The 26,724-nt window shown below is 38.0% G+C and overlaps 1 protein-coding gene and 1 long non-coding RNA gene across 7 annotated transcripts in view; one reads left to right on the top strand and one right to left on the bottom strand.

The window, feature by feature from the left end:
- Positions 1–1,524, top strand: part of LOC147841284 (uncharacterized) — a 5,825-nt gene extending 4,301 nt beyond the window's left edge. The window contains exon 2 of the long non-coding RNA XR_015503923.1: positions 557–1,524. This is a non-coding gene — a long non-coding RNA (uncharacterized LOC147841284). The remainder of the gene's footprint in view (positions 1–556) is intronic.
- On the bottom strand, positions 793–26,565 carry rundc3ab (RUN domain containing 3Ab). 6 transcript variants are annotated; one of them, XM_087274742.1, is made up of 13 exons: positions 23,956–24,144; positions 23,650–23,772; positions 17,012–17,127; positions 16,787–16,914; positions 15,573–15,637; positions 12,339–12,424; positions 12,091–12,180; positions 11,901–11,981; positions 10,713–10,875; positions 10,483–10,640; positions 6,568–6,687; positions 4,160–4,254; positions 793–1,985 (listed from the first exon to the last, which is right to left on the bottom strand). In XM_087274742.1, the coding sequence occupies exons 6-13, from the start codon at positions 12,395–12,397 to the stop codon at positions 1,843–1,845; spliced, it is 909 nt and encodes a 302-aa protein (XP_087130868.1). In that variant the 5' UTR covers positions 12,398–12,424; positions 15,573–15,637; positions 16,787–16,914; positions 17,012–17,127; positions 23,650–23,772; positions 23,956–24,144; the 3' UTR covers positions 793–1,842.
- Positions 26,566–26,724: the final 159 nt, after the last annotated feature.

Genomic DNA, 26,724 nt, shown 5'->3' with positions numbered 1-26,724 from the left:
ATAGCAAAATTTCTCTGGCCCAGTTCTGGCCCACACAATCAAATTTTGCTTGGCCCACATGCCGTTGTGAATTACGGTACATGACTGGACCAAATCTGGCTTCCAGACAAGGGTCAAACACAGACCATATCTGGGCCAAGTCTCAGCCAAGTTAATAACTCATAACTGGGCCTGAACTGGGCCAGAAAGGTTGGTGTGTGACGATTGCAATGAAATTAATAAACCTATGAAGCATTGTGCTTTAGGCACACTATGGGCCTTGTTTTTTCTCAGTGACCTGATTTTTTAGAATTGATTTATTTAATCAAAAATTATTTTTATGTATTTTAAATGTGGGTCAAGACTGGCCAAACTCACGTGGCCCACAATCAATTTTTAAAATCTGGGCCAAATACTACGTTTTACACCTGGCCCAAATCTTGTGTGCCGCATTATAGACGGTGCCACCTCTGCCAAACCCAGGCCATGGTTGGCCCACATGCTGTATGCCAGTGCCGGATGAATGCCTGATGTCCCAGCTTTATGCCAAATCTGGGCCAGAATTCTTTGCTACTAGGGTATAGTGTCCCTTTCACTACATTGGGGCATTGGGACTCACACAGACCGCAGGTTGGGCACCCTCTGCTGGCCTCACTAACACCACTTCCAACAGCAACCTAGTTTTCCCATGCAGTCTCCCATCCAGGTACTGACCAGACTCAGCCCTGCTTATCTTCAGTTGGTAACCAGTCTTGGGCTGCAGGAAGAACTGATGATACAAACAGTGAACATTTATGACTCAGTGGAAAACAATAGGACAAAAAAAAGGCAGTTTTATTGCGATTTTAAGTGACAAACAGCATAGTTTCCAATGGCTTTTAAAACAAAAACAAAAAGTTCAATGAATTAAAAATGAAATAAACTCCTAATTGAGGGTGGACAGCTCTCTAACACAACAAACACACATTCTCAAACAAATAGACTTTCAGTTACACTGACAATGGAGGGCGATGGTGAATCTAGCTTATCAGTTTTACATGATGCCAATACGATTTAACTTAGGCTTTCGGGAATTAGCTGCTAATATACCGAAGATGAATGTGATTCACTCATTGGAGACAACAGATGACAAATTGATAGCGAACGTACAGTACAGTACAACAGTATGCAGATATATACGGGTCCGCTAAGATTACGTCAATCTCTGTCAGTCAGCAAGAATACACTGCCATCGTGTGCAGGATGCTCAATCAGGCAAGACAAGAGGAATAAGGCAGCGATTCCAGAAATGTCTTTCATTTTATTACCACCAGCAGACCGCAAAGTAAGACATACACATCATCTTGGCATGAGTTTTCTCTTTGTTTTGGCAGAGGAGGGATGTTCAGGCGAGAATCAAAAACAAAAAGGTGATGATAATGTCAACATACTAATATTATATAATTAGAATATGCTTTCTTTCACACACTGGTTAATTTCAGCCTGTGATTTTGTATGTAGGTGTTTTGTAAGGAGGTTTTTAAAGGGCAACAGAATTGTGGGAAAGCTGTGTTTGGGCTCTGAGGCGACCTATACTGTAGGGAAAAACAGGTCTCAGGTCAGTCAGTGCATAGTCCACAGTTTGCCTTCAAAGGTTTCCAAATCAAGTCAGGAGAAAGAGCTGAGCAGCAAAGACATTCAGAGAGAGGCTCTGACACCATGAACCGGAGAAATTTATCCCATCATAACTAGTAATATCTCTTCAAGGGAAAATAAAGGATGTTTTTTGGAAATGTGGGTTACCCAGGCTGTAGTCGAGCTGTTTATCTTTGGATGGCTTAGCTGGCAGGGCAGTTTCTCTCTGCTTGTGGCATCTGGTGGTCTCTAGCTTGGGGTTAGAGCAGGACTGGGCTCTGCGCTGATGTTCACCAGACACTCTGTCGACCTCAGGCTTGGCAAGGACTTACAGCTGGGCAAAGAGGACATTGAGCCGCATAGACCTAGCATTGATGGAGTGTAGTCTTTTTCTGAAAAACAAAGCAAGAGAAGAGTCAAACATCAAAAAAGTGGAAAGCTAACATTTGGTTCGAGTTTCTTTTTGTTTTGAACACAGAAGAAGACATTTGTTACCAGGGATGCACCGATCCCGATGCTTGAATTAGATATCAATTCGATACTGCATATTTTTGCTGGATCGGGTATTGGCCAGGTGGTACAGATCCAAATCCGATCTTGCGTGTGCGCTATATTCTGTGTAATTTATAATCCAACAAAAGCCACGAAGGTAGCCTATTAAAAGGCACTAGTAAGTTGTCATGTAGTCCTACTATATCCTAAATATTTTGAAGCCATTTTATTGTTTAATGTGAAGTACAGATGAATATTCACGTGGTTAAATTCATGTTCAGCTTAGTGCTTCCCCGCCGCTGTGCCTGTCAATCATTGTCCATTCATTTACAATTCAAACTGCGTTGCATTCATGACAACACGAAATACTCTCTCCAAGACTACTTGTTACGGTTAATATAAGTAATCAGTGGAGAAATGCATTTAGTTTTGCACTAAATAATTCATTTTGACCGGCAACATGGAGATCATTGCTGTTTTAAAATCATGTTGTGCTGGGTTTGTTGGTTCAGCAGATCGCATTTACAACACTGGAGTAGAGAGGGTCATTACCTGCTCTTTACACACAAAGTAGGCCTACCTGAAAATTGAAATGAGAAAAAGCTCAATAATACATTGGACAGATCTTCAACGCACTGATTCTCCCCTTTGTGCTGCTGTTTTAGAAGTGTCCGCAGATACCGGAGGGCTGTACGCTGTGTCAGTGATGCAAGCGCTTCATTCAGGCACCGGCTGCGCAGACGTGACATGCACTGCTCCGTAAGATTATTCTTACAATAATAAGTTTATTTTCTCTCATCCTGCCGACAGTGTTTAGGTTATTCTTCCGATGGAATACTTAAAGTGGTGCGAATAGTTTGGAAAGCCTGGCTCACAGTGGTCAAAGTAGTTGATTAAGTGAAACTGATGGCCCGGCGTATATGAATTGTCATTAACAGAAAATTATTTAGCCTAATATAGGCTTCTCTGAAACTGTGAATATTTCACTGTAATTTTATATATTAATATTTTTTTAACAAACCTGTTTGTCTGTTTGTGTGCTGAAGTATAGGCCTATAAGCGACCGCGGTAAAGTTAGTTTGATTTTTGACATTCATTAGACATTCGATTTTCAAATCAATTAAACTCTTTGTTCCTGCTATACTTTGGGCCAAAAATAGGTCAAATAGGCATAAATATGTGCCCTTTATGTTGCACAAGCCTTAATTTCTCGATTAAAAAAAAAAAATCACCATAAGAATGAATTAAACAATTCACCCATATGAAGGAGTCACTCCGGACTCCTATCAAGTGTTGGACTTCTTCATTCAGATTGATTGCCGCTGAACAGCGTCATAGCTCATTCTCAAAAAGTTGACTTGATTTTAACTCTCCTTGACGCTCACATTGGTGAAGATGTGCCGTGCTGCTCCTCGCCGCTTATCACTGCTGGCTCCCTTTGAAAATGAATGACTTCCGGATACTTTGACGCTCTCGCAACTTTTGGTGTGAACGTACAGTTACACTTGTGAAATAAAGGAAGGAACTGATCCATGAACTGTGTACTGAAAAATTCCTGTCAAGCTCTGACAAAGTCCCATATAGTCTTTTCTGATCCTTCCTTTAACAAACAGCCAATGAGTTCCATTGTGACGTCTTGCCAACCATTTGAACCACTATGAGTCGACTCTTTTATAGATAAATCAATAGTCTTAAACATGGTGCACTTTCAGATTTAAGCCTTAGCTGGATATTTCACTTGACTTAGGGCTGTTACACACTGCATTTAAGGTCATTTTTAAAAACCCATAATAGGGGCTCTTTAAAACTGTTAACCATTGACCTCCATAGTAGGAAAGTAGAATGGTTGCCAGTTTCCATCTTTCTCAGTATATCTTCTTCTGTGTTCAACACTATATATATATATATATATATATATATATATATATATATATATATATATATATATATATATATATATATATATATATATATATATATAAATAATATATATATATAAATATATATATATTTTTTTTTTTTTTTTTTTTGTGAACTACCCTTTAAACTGGTTGTCTGTGGATTTAAGCTGTACCTGCGGTGCACCAGGACTTTCCATTCTGTTTTCGTTCAGTCCTCTGAGAACCTGTGGTTAGGCTGATATGGGGCTCTGGGCTGGGAAAACTACCCCTAAAAGACAGCAATGACACAGCATTATTGTATCTGCCAGTAATATTCTACTTCCCAATCTATAGTACACTGAAAAAAAAATTGCTGTGTGTTCAAACTCCTTATTTAAAATGAGATGAAAAACACAAATCTTGAGATTTTATTGGGGACAACTTAAGGCCGGCTCACACTGTGCGATTTTTTTTAATAATCCTGAACAATTGTGAAATGTCAGACTACACAAACATGGTTTCCAAATCACACTGTAAGATCTCAGCTGTAATCATAGATTTATACACTAGATATCGCATATGGACCCTAAGCTTGCGTCAATAACGCGGCCACATTTGTACAGTGCTCACAGGACAATGTTAAAAAACCATGTTATTCAACCAAACTAGTCAAGACAGTGTGCCAATGTAAATATGCTGGGCTTTAGTAATGAGAAAACAAAGAAAACAAAGCACAAAGGCAGAACATTTCATAGGTAAGATTTAGTTTTTTACGTTTTTTGAACTTTTGTGCTCAATAAGTCACCTTATAGATGATAATACAGTCACTTACTCCATTCACCAAAAGGCAAAGTAGCACTAACTTGCACTAAATACTAGGCTTATGCTTTGTTGAATAAAATCAGCAAACAATGTAAATGAAACATGACAACAAGATGCTGCGGTACAAGAAACTGGTATTATTGTCGACTACGTGAACGAGTCATTCATAACGGAGATTCATTCACAAACGAATCGCTCCCTCCGTATAAAAAGTATAAGCAGAAGAGGGGATGTGTTTTAGGACATTGTTTACATCCAATTTACCAGGGAGGGAGGATAATGCATTTCCATGCACACAAACAAATGCTCTTTGTTGGCAATGCCCGTGCGGTCACTCAACCATCGATGTAGAAAAGTGATATAAATTATTTTATATCTCTGGCTCTGGATGGCCAGTCCTCCACTGCACCTTGGTCCCACATTCATTTTAAAAGAGCGCTACCCTGTTCTAAAACGGTGTCTCTATTGACGCATTCCTCCCATTAGACAACAACAGGGCAGACGATTTATGTAAATATCTGTGAGAAGTCATTAAGTCAGACTGAACGACAATGAAGACGCGCCAAACACAAAAGAAAATGCCTGTATCTGGTTAAGTTTAACGTCATCTATTCGTGACACTTTCATTTTCCCACGTTCTGAAATTATACCTCACAGCAAACGTAAATAATTTGTAAACAATCAGCCATTTTGCAAGCGGCGAGTCTTAATAATAAAAGCAGGAAGACTGTTTTGACATTTCCCCAGGGTCATTTGAATTGTCACATGGATTGCGTCATCAGATTCTGCCCTCCTATTGGTTCTTGGATTGATGCACATCGCAGCTGTTGTCACACAGCAGAAAAGTGTCTGAAATCTTCTGACACTGCCAGAACTTCATCAGAGAAAAAATCTGATCGCAAGGGGCCTTAAGTGGCTGTCAAACCAACAAACAAAGATCACCAATTTTAGCCTAGTATTTCAGGAATCTTTTAAGATTTCCCAAATTTGTCTCAATCGCTTAAATCTCACAGTGTGACCAGGGCTCTGACTGTTGACTTAATAGATTTGTGTTGGGACAACATGAATAAATTGTGTGCACTGTAAAAAATGCTGGGTTTCACACAATCAATTTGATTGAGAAAAACATGAGGGAATTAGGTTAACCAATTAGTTTTAAAAAATTAAAGTGGATTGAACATAAAACAATTAAGCTGTCCAAAAAATCTCAAGAATTGTGTTGTTCCAGCATAGTAGTTTGAACAAACAGCAAACAAAGGAGTGTACTTCATAAAGCAAGTCGACTTGTATTTTAAATAAGCTGTTGAGCCATGTTTGTAATATGATGGGTAGTACAAGAAAGTACAGATCCAAATGCAGGCTTATTCAACATAGAATGGTCAGGCAAGCAACAGTCAACACGGCAAACAGATGTAAACAGGCAAATACAGAGTTGTGGTCATACAACAGGCGGATTGTCAAAACGCAGGGAGCAGACAACGTAATTAAACAAAACAACAAAGCAAGGGACTATCATGGCAAAGCAAAAAAAAAAAAACAGATAAACAAGACGCCAAGATGTGTGTGCGGACTCTATTTAAAGTCTATGTAATCAATTTGTAACAATCTTCCAGCTGTGTGAGTGTGGAATGGGGAACTGGTGTGTGTGAGCGGTGCATGACTGGATATATAGTCCATGTAATTGTGGATTTGTTGTTATTTAGCAATCTGCATTTTTACCAGTGATCTACAAGGACTAGATGGCTGGTGTTTGTGACAATATTAAAAGTAAATATATCACCTGTGGTACAGTTTACTGTCTTCCTGGTTGTTGTAGTTTTGGAGTGATGGCCATTGGTTAACAAGGGGGATTGACAGATCCTTAGAAAGTGGATGTGATTCTCCTGGAATCAGACTTGTCCTGCAATTCAAATACAGACCAAAACATATAGTCGACACTCAGATGATATATTTAAGGAATGAATAATGTAATTCCTGATTTTTGAGAGGACTGTGTGCCACACCGTTTTTACCAGCATATTGTTGGAAAAATCAAAGTGACATTTAGACTTTCAAATAAATCAGCGATAGAATTTAAAACGAATCATGCCACTTAATTTAAATTAATCAATTATTATTAAACTTAGGATGATTTGAAAGCTTTTTGAATGAAAACATTTATAAAAATCAGGAAATAAAAGTTTGTGTTTCTCATTCTGAAAATAGTAACACAACAAGCCAAACCACTTTTATTGCTTTAAACAAAATAAATGTTAATGTAAAGATAATAATAGAATATACAGAGAAAAACACCCATCACAACTGTTTGGGCTAAGGACCTTAATGAGGATGTACAGTATACGTTTAATTTTTAGATCAAAAACTGTTTAAACTGTCTTTTAGAAATCCTAATCACTAAACTATTCATTGGAAATTGCGGCATAGGTTGTACTTGACTCCAAAGAAACGTTTTTATATGAATCTCTCATCTTCTTCTAATTGTAACCTGTTTACAAGGATCTTTAGGCACTTTTTTACATTTCTTTTAGGAATGTCCCTCTCTCACATCTTTCTGGACTCAGCTCTCAGAGGACCATCATGTTTGATGGGAACTATTATATGTTTGATTCCACGCCATTTTTTCATGAATGACTTTTGGGACCTCACTTTGTCCGTTCAACAAATATGTCTTCTGTTAACTGCTTTCACAGCAGCAAAACAATTGCTGGTCAACCGCTGGAATCCTCCTTATACCATAGACAGACGAACCTGGACTGTGTATTTGTTGGACATACTCTCGATGGAACTCTCAACTTCCCGTATACATGGTGCTAATGTGACAACTGTAAGTATATGGCATTCAGCTTTTGATGTTGTGTGCATTCTTTTTAAAGTCTTTGTAAAATTTCTTTGTAAAATTATTTGATGTGTTTGTTTATTTATTATTATTATTTTATTATAATTTTTTTATTATTCATCTTTTGAACTCTACCAGAGAGTGGGTTTTAAATTTGCACTTGTTCTTTTTTTATTTTTTCGTTTTATATTGTTTCCTGAAAAACTTATTTCAACTATTTGTCATCAGAAATGTTTATAATTTATATTTACTTCAACTTTATGTACTAAACTAATTAAAAACTAAATAGACAATAAAAAAGCCTATAAAAGCCCATTCCTGCCACAAATTTATTTTGTTAAGGGTTTTTGCAACTTTTTAAAGGATAATAGCCTAGTTCAACTATACATTTTCTTTTTGATAGCGGGACAAACAATAAACAGCCAATAAACAGTCAGGCTATAGGCTTTATATGTTGTGTGATTCCTCTAAAAGTCTAAAATTAAGATTTCGATGTTATTTTATTTTGTTCTATATTATTTCTCTATTATGAGTGACACGGTGGCGCAGTGGGTAGCACTGTTGCCTCAGCACGAAGGTTGCTTGATTTCTGTGTGGAATTTGCATGTTCTCTCCATGTTGGCGTGGGTTTCCTCAGGTGCTCCGGTTTCCTCCACAGTCCAAAAACTTGCGCCTTAGATGAATTGGATAATTGGCTAAATTGTTCGTAGTGTGTGTGAGTAAATGTGAGCATGTGTGTGTTTTCCAGTGATGGGTTGCATTTGCATGAAACACTCCTCTCATGGTTCATTTCACTCTGGCAACCCCAGATTAATAAAGGGACTAAGCTGAAAAGAAGATGAATGCATTTTGTTTGTGTATGTGTCTTTAACACTATTTAATGTCAGGGCCTACTCACACTATGCTACCCGAACCGTGCCCAGGCCTGTTTCCCGGATTGTTTGAGAAGTGTGAGTGCTCTGAATCGGGCTCAGGCACGCTTCACTTGGCCGGTCTGGCCCGGTTGGAAGAGTTGAGTGTGGTTCACTTAGGCTTTGGCACGGTAGGCTTGTGTGTGAGTGCAAAATGTGCACGAGCCCGAAAGCGAAACGTGACTTTTAAGGTACTGTTTGATATAGATTTATTAATCATTCTTACTGTTCAATAAATACAAACTGTCGTAGTTTATTAAAGACGCAAACTCCTCACTGCACAACAGCTGCACCTACACCAAACCTCCTAATTCCTGCAGCAAGAGGATTTTATGATTATTTATGACGTCAAAAGTGGCTGATCTGTTCGGCGAAATATTTGACTGCGTGTCACTGCATATTAAACGACTTAAACGATATAGCTAAAGAAATCTCCACTGTGCTGAGCGAAAGCGATTACCGAACAGCGCATCAGATGACACAAGCGTGCCTAGGCCCGAATGTAATGTACTGTAAGAGACGGGAGGGAGGACAAGCGTGCTTTGGCCCGGTTCAAGGCAACTGTACATAGTGTGAGTACGCCCTCAGTCTCCATAACAGGAGATGTTACATCTATCGACACCTCATGTTGATACTTGCGTTTCTGCGTGGACACAAGAATTTGTTTTGGTTTTTGTACGCATCGCTGTATCCCTGCACACATGATCACTTATTGTTTGTAGCCGTTCCTTGTTTGTTTAATTGAGTCGTGTCTTTATAGGCCTGTTCTGTTGTGTTTTTGCTTTGTGCTTTTGTTCCTTCTGTTTTGGTTTGTTTGTTTCATCACTTTGTTTTGTATCTTCCCGATGTTTTGTATTCCTGCTTGTTCCTTGTCTGCACTGTGATGTTTGGAGCATTGCTGTTTTGTTTAATAAGTTTATTCTTGCTGTACTTGGATCTTTTTCTGTAAAACCTTTCGTGACAGGAAACTACTTTGTAACTTATACTTTTGACTTAATTTTGTATTTTTGTCTCAGAATTCATCTAAATCTAATAAAACTAAAATTCAAATAAAAACACAAAATAAAGACTAAATTACATAATCATGAAATAATGAAAAACTTCACATATGATCACACTTTACATATCACTTTATGATGAGTAAAGAAAAGGTTATTTTTCATGTATTAAAATAGAAATGAATCTTTTCTTCTTTGTGTTTGTTTAAGTTGAGATTCACCAGACAGAATTTTGTTGTAAATACTCATTAACGTGAATGCTGAATTTGTATATAAATATTGTACATGTAATAAAAATGCTTAAATCTTCATTGGGAGCATATATATTTTTTAATATGATGGTGCTGATGAACAACTACATATATATGTCTAAACCAGGGGTGTCCAATCTCCATCCTGGAGGGCTGGTGTCCAGCAAATTTTAGTTCCAACCCCAATCAGACACATCTGGCTAGCGAATCCAGCTGTAACGCTAAAGTTTGAGCATGCGAAATTCTGTCGTACAGCACTGAGATAAAGGTGGGATTAAACAAGATGATTAGACATGAAACAAAGTGAGCGATTAGTCCATATTTTACATTTCTGTACAGAGAGGTCATGTTTTGATCTTCGATTGATCTCCGACAGTCACGTGATGTGTTTTTGCAGTTTAGACTTCACCAAGCTTGAACTTTGGAACACATCGAAACTTTTCGCACAAGCTTGCATTTTTAGTTTGTCGCATTCGCTTCTGTATAACTGAAAGTCTATGGGGCGAAAAATGCAATGTGACTGCCGCTTTACTAGGCTTACTAGGAACATCCTTGCATGTGTGTTGAGGCAAGTTGGAGCTAAAATCTGCAAGAAACCGGCTCTCCAGGACCGAGTTTGGACACACCTGGTCTAATCCGACTGATCCAAACTAATTCCATAAATTTTAAGCATCAGTAGAGTGTGTTTGCAGCTCTCACAGTTGTTCCTGCAGCTCCAGTATGATGTTCTCTAGTTCTCTCTTCTCTTTCTGACTCTGTTGCTGCAGCTCTTCTAGTCCAGCCGTGAGTTTCTTATTCTCCATCTCCACATTCTTCAGCTGGGATTCACGCAGCCTCACCAGCTCCTCAAGGTATCCCTAAAAGAATTGCAAAAGCCCTTCAGCACACCGAACACGGAGTGCATTCACTGTATGGAAATAGTTTTGTACCTTTTGTGCATTGACGATCTTGAACCTCTGCTCCATCTTTCGGCACTTGTTCCTCCAGCTCTCCTCATCTGTGACCAGAGGGATGTAGGGATGCTCCACACTGTCATCACTGTTACTGCTGTCCACGCTCTGACCATCCTCATCGTCACTGAGGTAATCATAACTGAACACAACAGCACAACATTTTTGTTTGGGGTACAATAAAAAGTTATGATTTTATTTGCCAAAGATAAGATTGAAAGCATAATAAGCTATGGATTTACTGTGTGGTATGGAAACATAACAAATTTAATCCAAGCTTGGATGTTTGGTAAAGACAGTCATGAGAATCATAGGGAAATCAGTCCATAGGGAAAAGAGCTAGCTATTAAAATATTAGCTGACCTCTCGCATGGTTTATCTTGTAAGTATAATATACTGTCACGATCAGTAATTTTGCCTGTGCAGATCGCTAAAAAACTACACATATGCCAGTTTAACAAACTACAACTTCCTTCATGCACCTCAGACACACCAGTTCCTGATTTACCCTGATTACAAACAAAAAGCTGGAAGCTCATGATGGACTAATCAGATGAACCAAATAAACAGTACACACATACACAGACTTTGCAGAGTCTTGTTAGCTGTAGGTGAGCAATTCTAAGCATTTTCCCTGCTTTGTCTAGCCTATGTTGACCTTTGTTTGGTTCATTGTTGAGGTTGTTTTGCTGCCATTCCTAGGGCTGTGACGGTCACCGTGACAACAGCATCACTAAAGGCTTCTTTCTCATCATGTAGTTATAACAAAAGATATACTACATGACCTCCAGTTGATCCCATGTCACTTTTCGTGAGTGTTTGGTTGTGAGACGTAGTTTGTGGACCAAGACAAAGTTGTTGGCGATTCTTCCTATTGTAAAGTCATGCAGCTTGAAACCCTCTGTCGCCAATCCATCCTACAATCTAAACACAGCACCATCTGAATGATACCCCAGATAGTCATGCAGTCTGAAAACATCTGTGATGCCACTACTTATAAAATAATGCAGTCTGAACTCAGCATGAGCTGAATGTCAAATTAAAATAGTCAAAAATAGTGATTAATTCAGCCCCTAGTATACAGAAATATAAATAAAATCTAAATAAATCCCCTTCGCTATTCCCTGTAAGCAACTGAGCCGTACAAAAGAAATAAAAGTTATTTACCTTTGAGTGAATTTCAGATAAGGAGTGTAGTCAATAACAGCCTCAGACTTCCCATCCAGAGCCTCCCCTTTCAAACAGAAACTGACAAGGACAGAACAACAAAGTTCACACAACACTGACTTTACTACACTGCATGACATACAAAACCTGCATTAAGGTATCATAAGCTTTACGTGATCCATCATCTTACCTAAAATCAATCGCACCGAGTCCTATGAGCATTCCAGTCAGTACAGTGGCTTCTTCTCGCAACATTATGGCACCTTCATCGTAAAATCTCCTGCACACACGTAATTCATAAGACAATCACATTATAATGCACTATTTACTGTATTTGACAGTTTAGATTGCCATAAAAATGATCCATTGATTGGAGCAACTGCATAAACAGATTAAAATGGTATGATTAATATGGAGTTCTTTTTCTTTTGATCTGACCTTGTTGTACGGCTGTCTCGCAAAGCTGTGGCGATGTATTCAGACAGACGCTTTTCCATCAGTGCAACCCGCAACCATGCTCTGCCCTAAAGATACACATAAATCACAATTCACAGCAAGCCTCACTATACAAACCTTACAAAACAGGGACAAACTGTGGAGCTTTTCAGGTGACCTAGGAGAAACTGGATGGGTCTTGGGTACCATTTACAATAGTGCAGTTTTGTTTTAAAACGACATCTTAGAATGAAAGTGGCCAAACTGCCCTTTTTAGTGCGTTTCAGAAATACAATCGCTGTCCGCTGGGGGTGAGACTGTCATGCTGGTAGACAAGGATGGTTATCTTTTATCAGTTTCATTCAAAACAAGTCACTAACTCAAAGTGAGGAAGCAGGAGAGTGGTGTCAATCCTGTTAGCAATCTTCTTCAACAGCTTGTAAAGTAAACATCTGATGTTAGCGATCTCACACACAGTTCGTTCCTGGGAATATCAGAAGGGGAGTATACAGATACATAGTTCATCAGGTAAATGGCACATCTTCTAGTAAACACCATATGAGAGTAGTCACTTCCTTTAACCAGTAGGTTAAGGATCCGAAGATGCATAAGGAACATCAAGGGAAGAGGGGAAGACGAAGAACCAAAGGTGAGGACAACCATCCGACTTTAATAACGGCCGATGAGTGGAAGAATGAGGTGGGTTTATATAGTGTCCTTGATGAGAAGGAACAGGTGCAGGTGATTAGAAGGCCGGTGATGGTTGGTGGGAATGGATGGAGGTGGTTTGTGAGGGAGAGCGGTGATTGGTGGAGCAGGAACGAGCCGAGGGTGTGACAGGGACAGTTCACAAAAATGTCAGTTTAAATTGTTCAGACAATCAGTTTGGTCTGTTCGGTTCTGTGGTCACAGTTTTTGGTTTGATTCAGTTTATATTGTAAAAAAAAAAATCTATTGTATCACTTAAATACCATTTGGAAACACCAAATACATAGCCTTTTAATTTACAGTAACAGTATTTTTTTAAGTTATTTGTCAGGCCATGTATTCTAATTTCAGGTTTAAAGTTTTTATTTAGTCATTTGTTGTTGATTATTGTTAATGACGACAGCGCATTCATTTTGGATGATGTCAGTTTAAAAAAATTATTGTGTACTTGAATGTGTACTTTCACTATAGACATGGCCGATTTTTTGACTGTAAATATGGATATTCTGACATTATGTTAACGTTTTCTGCTTATGTTGTGCTTATGAAATTGTTTCATGTTTTCATGTCATTGTGTTCAGAAGCTCAACAAAAATGTCTATTGATTAGCCAGAATGGTCAGAGATGAACATCGATGAGCATTTTAAAGCCACATCTATTCGCTGAAACATGCAGATGTATCAGCAATCGATCCGCTGACACATCAGCTGATTGATTGTTTTCAATCTGTCTTTTGAATGCTTTCAGAGAGATTTCAAATGCAGTGATATCATCATCACACAAGCAGCCAATAGTGTTCAGCTCTTGCTGATAACTCCGCCCTCAACATTTCATTGGCTGCGGTTTGGGGGCTGACTCTGACCTTTCTGGCTCATTTATTTAGATAAGTGGTTCTCAAACTGTGGTACGTGTACCACTAGTGGTACGCAGGCTTTCTTCTAGTGGTACGCGGAGGAATGAAATATGTCATGCACATGCTACACACGTTTCAAAATTTACAAAAAATGATGTATATAATACGACATATATGACATATAGCCTATATTTCTGAGATAATCTGCCACATTTTTTTAACTGCAGAGTTGTAGCTGCTTTACTGGGCCTACTAAGCGACTGTATTTCAATACTGCTCATTTTGGTGGTACTTGGAGAGACAATTTATTTCTGAGATGGTACTTGATGAAAAAAGTTTGAGAACAACTGATTTAGATAAACAAATTTTTTTTCCAAATCATTTCATTCATTTCCTTCAATTTGCCAAAAAATTATTGAAATATTACAAGTTGCTTCCAAACTCACTTACAACCAGCCCAAACGTTGATCACATTACAAAAAAGAGAAAATGATAATTTATTGTTTACCTGGTCTTTTGTCGATGATCATGTCAGCTCACCTCTTCTGACAGGTCTTAAAAATTTGAGTGGTTCGTTCACATCAAATAGACAGTCCCATATAAGCTTAACCAATGGACGCAGTCTGAGCCGAAAGAAGCCATCATTAGTTCACTTTTCGAGTCTTCTGGTTTTTGAGTGGTTCGTTTATCACGTGACAGCATGTAAAGAGAGATAACTCAAACCTGAGGACTTGAGAGATGAACAGATCAAATCTTTTTACGGCTCTAAATGCATATGACTGGCTTCTGTCTTTCATGTGATGAACGTAGGACTTAAACAAAGGACTTGAGATGAATGGATTAAATCTTTTTCTGGCTCTGACTGCACATTATTGGCTTCTGTCTTTCACATGATGAACAAACAACTCAAACCCAATATAAGACTTGAAAAAGGAACTAATCTTCTGCTCCACCTGCACAAATGTGCGCATGCATGAATAAACGACTCACTCCCTGAGAGGACTCATCGTTCTCGAGTCATATGTTTGTTCAAGAACGACCCATCACTAGTTGTTGTCAGATCATTTAGTTGTGTGAACTACCCCCACGCCACTCTTGTGGATCATTTATGTAGTGTTTTATGTATTGTGTATCACCACGGTGATTTAAAGACAAGATCACGTCAAGTCTAAATGTTGTGTGAACTAGAATTTAAGGAGTGGAAATTCAGATATGGTAATAAGTGGTTGGTTTCTGACACACTGTACACTGTTGACCACTTACAGCAAACTCGTCTTTCTGACCAGAGCAGACAAGATTCTTGGAAAGGATGAGTTAAAGAAACTAGATCATTAAACAAACTCTTTCAGGATTAGTTAGTGAAAATTAAGTTATTAATTACTTGTCGTTCCAATAACCTGAGACCTTCATTTATCTTCAGCACACAGATGAAAATATTCTTTGTCAGGTCATGGTTTGTGCTAACCATGGGCAATTCAACATTTGTGTGTTGCACTGCTGAATCTAATGGTAATATGTTGTACTCCCCATAGTAAATGCACACCCTGACCTGACTTGTGAGAAAAAACATAGGCAAAAAAGTCATTTTTATATTGCACAAAATTGTTCTTGAAGCTTCATATGATTACAATTAAACCACTGAAGTCACTGAATATTTTGAAAGCATTTCTGGTTACTTTTCTGGACTTTTCCGAACATCTCTGGACCAATTGCTGTCTGTGGAGGGAGCATCAGGGAGCATCTTAATTTGAGATCAAAAGATAAAGGAGGGAAGGAATGACATGAGAAATTAATAGCAAAATTTTCATTTTGGGGTGAACTAACCCTTAAATCTTGGATGTAAGACAGGGGAGTCTAAACCCAGTCCTGGAGGGCCGGTGTCCTGCAAAGTTTAGTTCCATATTACCGTATTACCGCCCAAGCCTAGTTGGTATACCGTGGGATCTAAAAAAAGCAACGGTGTCAATTTCAATACCGTTATACCGTCATAAAAAAACAATGCACTTAAATAGGAGACAAATATAATATATATGTGTATGCGTGATTGTCATCACGGGACAGTGTGGAGCAGAGAGAGAGAGAGGTAAGGTAAGATGGCGAGTCTTGCACCAAGTGACCTGCAGTTTGGCAGTATTTCCGGTTTCGAACAAACGAGAAGGGGGATGTGGTAAATACGAACTAGAGGTCTGCATTCCGCGGGACCCAACCAGATTTCTTGCAGTGCGGGAATAAATTTCCGAATAAAGCTTGGAAGCTGGTGTAATTTAAAAAGGGAACGGGCGAGCGGTCTAACAATATCGCTCCCGAGCATGTGTGTGTCTGTGTGTGAATTAGAGAGAGAGAGAGAGAGAGAGAGAGAGTGTGTGGTGGTATGTGTCACTTGGTACTGTCTCTCTCTCTCTGTGTGTGTGTGTGTGTGTGTGTGTGTGTGTGTGTGTGTGTGTGTGTGTGTGTGAATGAGACAGAGCGTAATACAAACAAGACAAACAGGTGTCCGCGAACCTAAGGTCGCATATACGGTATTCAGTTTCTGAATGGTTTAGGCACAAGCCAACATTTTGGTGACGCGGTCTGAGCCTTATGTCATAATTTTTTTTATTATGCACAGTTATACCGGATACCAAGGTAAAATAGAGAGGAGGTTTGATGGTATCAAAATTTGGATACCGCCCAAGCCTAGTTCCAACCACAATCAGACACACCAGAGCTACCTAATCAACTCTTACAAGGCTATCTAGAAAGACTCTTGCAGGTGTGTTGAGGCAAGTTGGAGCTAAAATCTGCAGGACACCGGCCCTTTTGGACACCCCTGATGTAAGATATAAACACATTGTAGAAGTTCTTCCAAACACAAAAAAAAAAAAAAGGGTACAGATATTTGCCCACCCACCTTTGCTCGTGAGGAGTTGATGTTCTCCATGTTCTCAATGCTGCTGATGCAGTTATTGGGCACTTTACTGCAGGCCAGGCGGATGAAATCCCAAAAACTGCGCTGGCCATCAAACCAGCTGCCAGAGCCTGCAAAAAAAAAAGATGTGGGAGATTACAAGCTTAAATATTTTCTTAACTTTAAGCAATACAGGCGAATTTGTGAATTAGTAGCCTTTTTTTTTACCTTTAAAACGGTGGCTGAGGATGTGCTCTAGAATAGCAGCAAAGTTAATGAACTCTTCAGAAGAGTCATCAATTGGCTCTGCAGTGTACTTTTCCAACAGTGTCTTCACAGAAAACCTGAAATACGAGCAAAAATAGCAGAAATTACAAGTAGGTTTTTTGCTTCGGAATCCACAGTACTTGTTTTTTTTCCCTGTTTGTTCACTCAAATCTTCTTTAAAAAGATCTTTCACAAAGTTTATGTTGGTGTTATGGAACATGACTGAATTATCATATGAAGAATAACACATAATTACATACAAAAAAGATTACTTATCTCATGAACTCAATTTAAGTTGTTTTTTACACACAACTGCATATTATCCATAGTGCATTTAAATCTATTGGTGCTTAAAATTACATGACATTCAAGTAGTTTAATTATAATTTTCTACTCTGTTCCACTTAAGTAGAATTTACAGTATGTACTGTTGATCTAAAGGAGTCATTTCATAATTATGTCTTGTTGTCTTTGTAATATGGTTTGGAGTATTGCCAAATGTACTGAAGAGTAACTTTTAGCAACGCTTGCATATAATACATGTAAATAAGCACTTACCGGCCACTTTATTAGGTACACCTTACTAGTACCTGGTTGGACCCTCTTTTAAATTAAGAACTGCTTTAGTCCTTTTGGTTGGCTCCACATCCTTGAATTGAATCTCCCATTCCACCACATCCCAAAGGTGCTCTATTGGATTGAGCTCTGGTGACAGTGGAGGCCATTTGAGTACAAAGTATGCTTATCCTGATGACATGGTGCATTATCCTGCTGCAAGTAGCCATCAAAAGATGGATACACTGTGGTCATAAAGGGATAGACATGATCAGCAACAATACTCAGGTAGGTTGTGGCGTTGAAACGATGCTCAATTGGAACTAATGGGCCCAAAGTGTGGCAAGAAAATTTCCCCCACAGCATTACACCACCACCACCAAAAGCCTGAATCATTGATACAAGGCAGGATGGATCCATGCTTTCATGTTGATGCCAAATTCTGACCCTACCATCTTCTGCTGCTGTAGCCCATCTGCCTCAAGATTGGGCATGTTGTGTGTTCAGAGATGCTCTTCTGCATATCTCGGTTGTATCAAGTGGTTATTTGAGTAACTGTTGCCTTTCTATTAGCTTAAACCAGTCTGGCCATTCTCCTCTGACTTCTGGCATCAACAAGGCATTTGTGCCCACAGAACTGCCGCTCCCTGGATGGTTGTGCCGAAAAATCCCAGTAGATCAGCAGTTTCTGAAATACTCAGACCAGCCCATCTGTCCCCAACAACCATGCCATGTTCAAAGTCACTTAAATCACCTTTCTTCTCCATTCTGATGCTCGATTTGAACTGCAGCAGATCGTCTTGACCACGTCTACATGCCCAAATGGCTGATTAGAAATTTGCATAAACGAGCAGTTGGACAGGTGTACCTAATAAAGTGGCCTTTTAAAGTTACAATATATTTTAAATATATTTACAATTATAACAGCCCTTAGACAATAGCTATAACAAAGCATTTGTTGTCACCCCAAATCGTTTACAATTTGAAACTTTTTAAAGTGTACTAACTGTATAAAGTCTTTAATAGTGTGCTTAATTTAAATACCCTTGAGTGACTGATACTTTAAATTGAAATAAACAACACTTAAGTACAATTCTTTCTTACATGAGATAACTTGATTTTTATGAGGTATTACCTGAATGCTGTAGGTAAGGCATTACTGCAAACTTTGTCTTTAATTTTATCCAAATTTTATCCACGCATTTAACAGAAACCATTTCAAATTCAGAAAAGTATCTTCAGTATACCCCAGTCTATACTTTAAAAACCTGTTGCGAGAAGCAATGGTAAGTTAATAGCCAATGATGTGATGATATGATGACTAATGCGATGTTCCCTTGAACCGTATGGATCGATGCACTAAATGAATCTTTCTGATAAATGACTGAACATTTTCTATTTAGCTACCTTCTGTAATTCATCCACAGATGGGTCATAGGTATACTTTAACTGCAATGTACTCAACTTTAGGGTACATAACCAATTAGTGTGGTTTACTTTATGTCTACTTAATTATTCATTTAACAGTATTTCTTGAGTTAATGAGTTAATTCTATCCCGTTTATGGTTGTGAGAATACTAGAGCTGAACCCAGCATTTTTAGTGTGGTTTCTAAATAATTAAATGGTTATTATATTAATATAAATAACATAACTAAAGCCATTTTAGTAGTAAATTGTGTGTTTTAGTAATATACATAATATTATTTCATTTAAATGTATAAAATGAAAGTCATATTTGTTTTTCCTGTTAATGCTAAAAACAGCAGTGACTCCACTATCAATTGTTCAGATCCCAACAATGACTCTTTCAGTACAGCCCTCCACTGCAGCACAATAGGCAAAGTTTGACCTGACAGACAGCAACCAGAAAGAAAAACCTTCATTCCACTATAACTACTATAGTATGTATCATTATTTTATTATTATGATTCTAGCCTTTACTTTACAAGGAAAAAGCACACTGAGATTAAGAATCTCTTTTACAACAGCATCCTGGTTAAACCAAGGTTAAGCAGTATACAGTGTACAGCAGTATATACAACAGTTTTGTCTGGTTCTTGAATCTGATTGGCAGCAGATCAATAGACTCACTACAATTTGACAAATATTGCAGCTGTTGGACAACATAATGTACTTTTAAAGCTTTTTAGACAAGAATGTAAGTATTTAGATTGCAACTATGCAGTTTATTTATAAAAGCCAGTGCCTATTTTAAATATTTATAATTTCGAAGATTCAGCGTGTTGGCGGCCATCATCCTGTCATGCTGAGCAGGGCAAAGACAGTTACACTACAAAATGGCGACAGAGATCGTAAATTAAGTAAAACTCAGTATTTCAAACTACAGCTGATCAAACTTAAAAGTGGTAAGGGGCTTTCTAAATCAATCTCTCTCTTTTGTATGTTGTAGTGCTGTATTTATACCATAGTAATCTGCTAGTGTTTGCTTTGCTTTGACTTTTTCAGGGTTAATTAAAGGTGCAGTAGGTGATCAGCCACAATGCTAACCTGTTAGCATAAATCTCTGAAACACAGTCCCTCTCCTGCCGTCCAAAGCCATGTCTCTTTAAACATGAGCACGCGCACCTTAAAGATGACAGCAGAACCGTCTCTCATGTGTTGAGCTAAAGCTTGGCCAGCGATGTGCAGGAATTACACTCATTACTAATGCCTAGTTTAGACTGCGTGATTTTAGCCCCGATTTTGGCTCGCCGACAGGTTTTGAGAAAATCGCCGACAAATGCCTGAAAGCACAGGCAAATCGGTGCTCGTGCACGTGAGTGACAATCACACAGTATGAACTTTCAAAGACGTGATCTGAGAGAATCGCCGATGAGTTGCAGATGCCTGTGAGATATTTTGCGTGCTAAATATCTGGAGCTGTTGGCGATTCAAATCATGCCGTGTGAATTGAGTTTTGAATAACTATAACATCAGTGATCGCCCACAGCCAATGAGAGAGCGGCATTCACTTGTGTGTGTGCATGTGTGTATACCTGCTGCAGGCTAGCGGGAGGCTGGGGGAGAAGAAGCTCTTTTTAGGTTAATTTGGACCCACGAAATGGAGGAAATACTAGTGGAGGTTGTTGAACTCTAGAGCAACCGTGTCTGTTTGACGTTTCATACACAAAGAATTTAGTTTATTATCAACGTTGAGGAGAAATGGCTAATTCCCTTTAAACCCAGGAGAGCAAACATGTACATTTTCTACCCCATTAAAGGCTTCTTTCTCATTATGTAGTTAATAACAAAAGATATACTACGTGTTTTTGGCTGTGAGACGTAGTTTGGACGAAATTGTCAGCAATTCTTCCTATAGTAAAGTCATGCAATGTGAAAACCCCTGTCGCCGATTCATCTCGCAGTGTAAACAAAGCAGCGACGAAATGCTAGCCCAGATTGTCAAGCAGTGTGAAAACATCTGTGACAATACTACTTTGAAAATCATGCAGTCTGAACTCGGCATAAGCCATACTTACATGCTAGTTCTGACCCAATATTCAGAGTGGTGGTAAACAATATAGCGAGTGCGTCACAGGACGTCATTGTTCAAAAATGATCCAATGAATATAAAGGCAACTTTAGCTCAGTATAGCAGGCTAGGCAGAATAGCGCTATTTACTGATGCTGTGTTGTTAAACTAAATATAAATCTACATTATAGATGCTGTAAAAGGACCTTATGAAACTGAAAATAGCCACATCAATCTATTCCTGCAAGATTTCAGTGGCTGAACAACACTTCTGTGCATATCACCTATTTATAACAACCAAATCTACATCAGCTCTGCGTGACTAAAATAGTTTTAGAACACAACATTACCTGCCTAACAGAAATACTTCAGCCATGGTGTCGTCCTTCCTCCAGTGCGCAAAAGTAACTCCAATATTGATTTAGGATTTGAAAAAGTTTTTACTCAACACATTTTTACCGCTCTCTCTCTCTTTTTCACACACACTCACATGAACGTGCGGCACGTTTATGCACAAACGGCAGAGCTGCGTACAAACAGGTGCGCAGTAGCTCAAATCTGCATTTGCTGACAGACAGTTTGAGCTACTTATCGGAATTATGGGGCATATCAGCCCGACTATGTCAAACTAAATTTCTGTTTTAGTCATTCGCCTCAACCCTCTCCATCATACTCACTCTCTTCTCAGATGGGATGTTAAGCCAAATCAAAGCTTACAATGGGCCAATTTTGACCTGCGGACCCTACTTTGGGCACCTCTGTACTAAAATGTTAGCACATACACTTCTGAAAATAAATGATGTAGAAAGGGTTTTTTCTCTGTGATGCCATAGAAGAACCATTTTGGAGGACAGTAAACAGTTCTGCTTTCCAAAGAGCCATTTTGTTCTAAGTGTAAAGAGCCTTTTTTTGTGGAACAGAAAGTTTTCATAAATGTAATGCAGGGATAATTCACCTAAAATACAATTCCTTATTTACTCACACTCATGGTACTGACAGTGGAAACAGACATAATATGTACCAAACTGTACCTTTAACAACAGGCAATAAATCTGTCCTCTATTGAACACAAAACAAAATATTCATGATGAATAGGGGAGCGCGGGGCACAAAGTAATGTGGGGTAAAATGTAACAAAGAGTTTTAAGGTATTTGCTCAGGGTTAACCATGGCATAATTCTGAGGTTTTCACCACAGTGTCGGCAGACATCTTCCTGCCAATTATTGAAAAAGTTCTGCGAAATTTGGATGAGAAACAGGAGAAACCATTTTGCAGCATAAAAGTATTTTTTAATACTCTATATTTAAACAAAAAAAACTGTGAAAGTATCCAAGTAAAACCGTCTTCTAGGCTCAAAAGATGGAACCATTTCAAAAGATGTAAACAAAAAAACACACATGACTGCAAGCCAGTTTAGAGAAAAACACAGGGTTAGTTGTAACAGGGTGTTACAAATAAGCCACACACAGTTGAACACCAATTAAACTAACAAAATTATTTTTGAATTGAATGTAATATTGAGAATTTACATAATTATATATATTTTTTATTTTAATTGAAAAAAAAATTGTATTGCTAATGAAAATAAATGCATTGTATAATAATGGATAATAATGCAAATAAATCCAAATGTGTTTATCCAACACATAAATAAACATGCTGTGCTATGAATAAAAAAAAATAAGAGGAAATATACTATTTGAAGTAAACTGGATTTAAGTGCAATGTAAAGCATGTCACAACTAACCCTCTGTACGTCTTTTACAACTTGCCCCATGCAGGTGGGATAAATAGTAATAGTTTTACTCCTGGTTGGCAGTACTGCACAGAAACCATAGATCCAACAATCATGCAATCAGTGCTCATTTGTAGGAAAGCTCTGTGTTTCTCACTTTGTTCATTATTTGGCCACATCCAAACTGTGTTACTTTGTGCCCCGCTCTCCCCTATTTCAAAATTCTTCTAAGTGTTTTCTTTTGTTGAACAGAAGAAAGAATCTCGGAATTTTGACTAAACCAACCCCATCAATGATTTTTATTAGAATTTTTATATCTTAAACCATCGTTTTATTCATGATTCCCGTTTTGTGTGCTGCTCAGCAGGTGCCTCAAGTCAGCCCTGCTGCTGCCCTTGCAGGAGGAAGGTTGTCGTCATAGCAACGACATCATCCGGGGAACAGACATAAATCAAATCGCGTGCAATGTCCGGTTTCAAGGATAATTTCGTGTCCATTAACATATAATCTTACACTTTTAACGACTGACAATGTACGCAGAATCCTAAAAACAAAGACTGCGGTAATTATTTTAGCGTTTGGCCGTAACGTTACACGTAGTTGTCTCTGTTTATCATAGACCTCACAATCACAAAACACATCTGTTAAATTTAAGATCACGATTAAACAATTTACTTTTGATGTCAGCATTTTCTAACTGAAGGCAACGAATGAAGCTGCGAATGATCTTTGTCATTATAGTGACCGCATCCATGTTTATGATTCTGAAGGCCGTCAACATCGCAACACACACATACACACTCACTCTGTGCATCTGAAAGCCCTCTCACTCACCTACAAACCGTGATCAGGTTTTTCCTCTCCACTGCGATGCTCCTGGAGAAGCCTTTCTTGGACTGTGCACCCAAAGCCATCGCGGACTGCATGAAACTCTGCTCCATTCCACTGGACCCCTCCCTTACGCCACAAATACACACACAACCGCATTCAGAGACGAGGCATGATGACAGGCGAACACAGTCGACATGAAAACGCCATTCTCCGCTATCAAAGTGCAAATGGACAGAAGCTTCCTCCCTCTTTCTCCTTGCTATAGAAACACACTGATGGCGACCGTCTGCACCCCTCCTCTATACTGACCTCATCATGATCTCAGCATCCAGCCGGTCGGCAAACCATTTTAGGGTGATTCACATCGCTTTAACTCGCGGGAGATGCGCAAAGATGTGAACCATCGATTAAGCTAATTTCTTTCAAATATTGCAATGCAAAGGTTATTCCGAGTGATGATGTGAAGGACGCACAGACCTTTCAATGCTGAGACGCAGTGAAGCGAAACGGCCGCTAGAGGGTTTCAGAGCTGCTGCAACCGGTCTGAAATATAAATAGCATTATTATGTGCCACTACCATCTCTTTTTTGAACATGTATTGTATAACAGATACGTTGATACACGCCATTTACAATAATAAGCATATTATTTTACTATGGTGCGACTAAAAAACAAAATAAATTAAAACAAAGAAATATCAATAGGTTATCTGATCTAAGGATATATATATAATAAATAAATTGAGAGTGAAGAGGGGAAAATAAAAACATATCTAAGGTTGAGCAAATTGTATACGTTTTTAGTGCTTTTTAGATGAATCTGGAATTCAATTCATGCTTATTTATGTAGCGCTTTTCACAATACAGATTGTGTCAAAGCAGTTATGGTAACTTTAACTATTTACTATTGTATAGTATAGTCCAGATTTCAGAGTTGGAGTTCAGTTTAGTGTGGCTTAAATTTCACAGCTGAAAGTTGCAATTTGAAAAATTTGATTTCCCAATAATAAAAAATCTACATAAAATTAAAGGTTTGTTCTAAAGCAACCATTATTAATAATAATAATAATAATAATAATAATAATAATAATAATAATAACTTTGTGGATTCATAGAACAAAAAATTCCATAACATTTGAGGAATAAAAATCGCCAAGTTTTGCAATAAAACATCTTGCCAAAACTGGGACACATAGGTGCATAATCAAAATTAGTGTGGAAGAGTTTCAACATGATTATAAAAATCTTTTAAGAAGTTTTTGACAGGGAAAAGGTTACATAATTTCTAAAGATATTTCCTTTACCTTATTAGAAAGGAAAAACTTCTGCTGCATGGACATATATTTTTGAAGTTTTAATTATCAAAAATAGAAAGCAAGAGGGGTAGAGACAGTATTTGAGGAACAGAGCCTTTGGGCTCTATCATACACCCGGCACAATGTGGCGCAAGGCGCGGCGCAATAGTCTTTTGGTACTTTTAGCTCAGCGCAAGGGTCATTTTGAGGTGTTGCGCCACACTGTTTAAATAGCAAATGCATTTGCGTTCAAATGTGCGCCCATAGGCGTTCTGGTCTAAAAAAAGCAGGCGTGTTTCGGCACGTTGCTATTTTGAGAAACTGTAGTCTGATCTTTAGACCAGAACAAAGTCGGTCTATTGTCTGGCACAAAGTGCGCCTGGCTTACACACAACACACAAGATGCAGAGCAATACACAAATATCTTTACATATGAAAAATATATAATATCTTAGGGATATTATATATATATATATATATATATATATATATATATATATATATATATATATATATATATATATATAAGGATATATACAGGATATAAATATAAATTAAATTATTAAAATATTACAAAACATATTAATTTCTAGCCTACATGAAGATTTAAAAACCCCTGCCTTACTTTATTCATCTCTGGAGGCTTTTTCAGTTCATTCTATTTGCTTTTGCATAATGTTATTATTATTAGCAGTATTATTTATTATATCCATATTTATATTTGCTTTATTAAAAACAAGCTTAGATTTGTCCACCTGTCAAATTTTAAACCATATGGGGCATGGCAGGTGTATTTGGAAATAGCTCAGTATTTTGAGCACACTTGGTTATTATTGTTCATTTATTCGTTTGCTGGAAATTAGAACTGAATTTAGAAATAGTTTTGAAACAAATCTTTGCGCTTAACAAACTAAATTAATTATTTATAGACTAATTGATGTCTGTGCATAAAGGTTTCCCTATATCTACGAGAGCAAAAGTGAAAGTGAACTTACTTTACGTCAAAATGCGCTCTTGGCGCGATGCAGCTGGCTCTTAAAGGGAATGGGAGATGAGACTCTAATTGGTTTATTCTCAAAACACACCTATAACTCATTAAGAAAATAAACTCAACCCTTTTAGACAATTTTTTTTAAAGAATGTATAATACAGAAGAAATAGCACCAATACAAGTCATCGCACACTCTTTAGGAGTCTCTGGATTTGTGAGGAATTCTTTGCATCTCAGCAGCAGACTTTACATTATTAAACCAGATTGTAAAATAAAGATTTTTAATTAAAATATTTCTATTGCTCTATATGTAGCACCAGAGAGGAGAAAAAGTTATGTTTATAGATCAGCGTCCACACCAAAAGAACCTCAAACTCCGTCCTCAGGTGTGGTAGAGTAGACCAATGTTTAAAGGTACAAAGTCTAGGTCAAAAAAGGCATTAATTCAGAAAGTCCAACAGTGCGTCAAAAACAAGTCCACAAGACTGACAACAGCCAAGAAAATGAAAACATGAAGTTCTAAGTAGAACAAAGAATACTTCAGCCAAAAAATACAAAACAAAGAACGATAATACCTAGAGAATCTGGGTAGAGAACTTATAGTAAGGGTGACATCACATCAAACTCAAAAACCAAGTGACAACCAACGAAGAGGGGAAATAGGCTTGTCTAAAGACACAGCTGAACAAGATTAACACAAATGAAGCCAAACAGAAACACTGGGGAAATGGTGACATCATGGGGAGAAAGAGAGTAATAAACAAAATCTCTGAATATGACAGTTTGATAGAAG

Source organism: Danio rerio, chromosome 12 (genome assembly GCF_052040795.2).
Source record: "Danio rerio strain M-AB ecotype USA chromosome 12, GRCz13ab, whole genome shotgun sequence".
NCBI classification, from domain to species: domain Eukaryota; kingdom Metazoa; phylum Chordata; class Actinopteri; order Cypriniformes; family Danionidae; genus Danio; species Danio rerio.
This window is presented reverse-complemented; position numbering and strand designations above follow the sequence as displayed.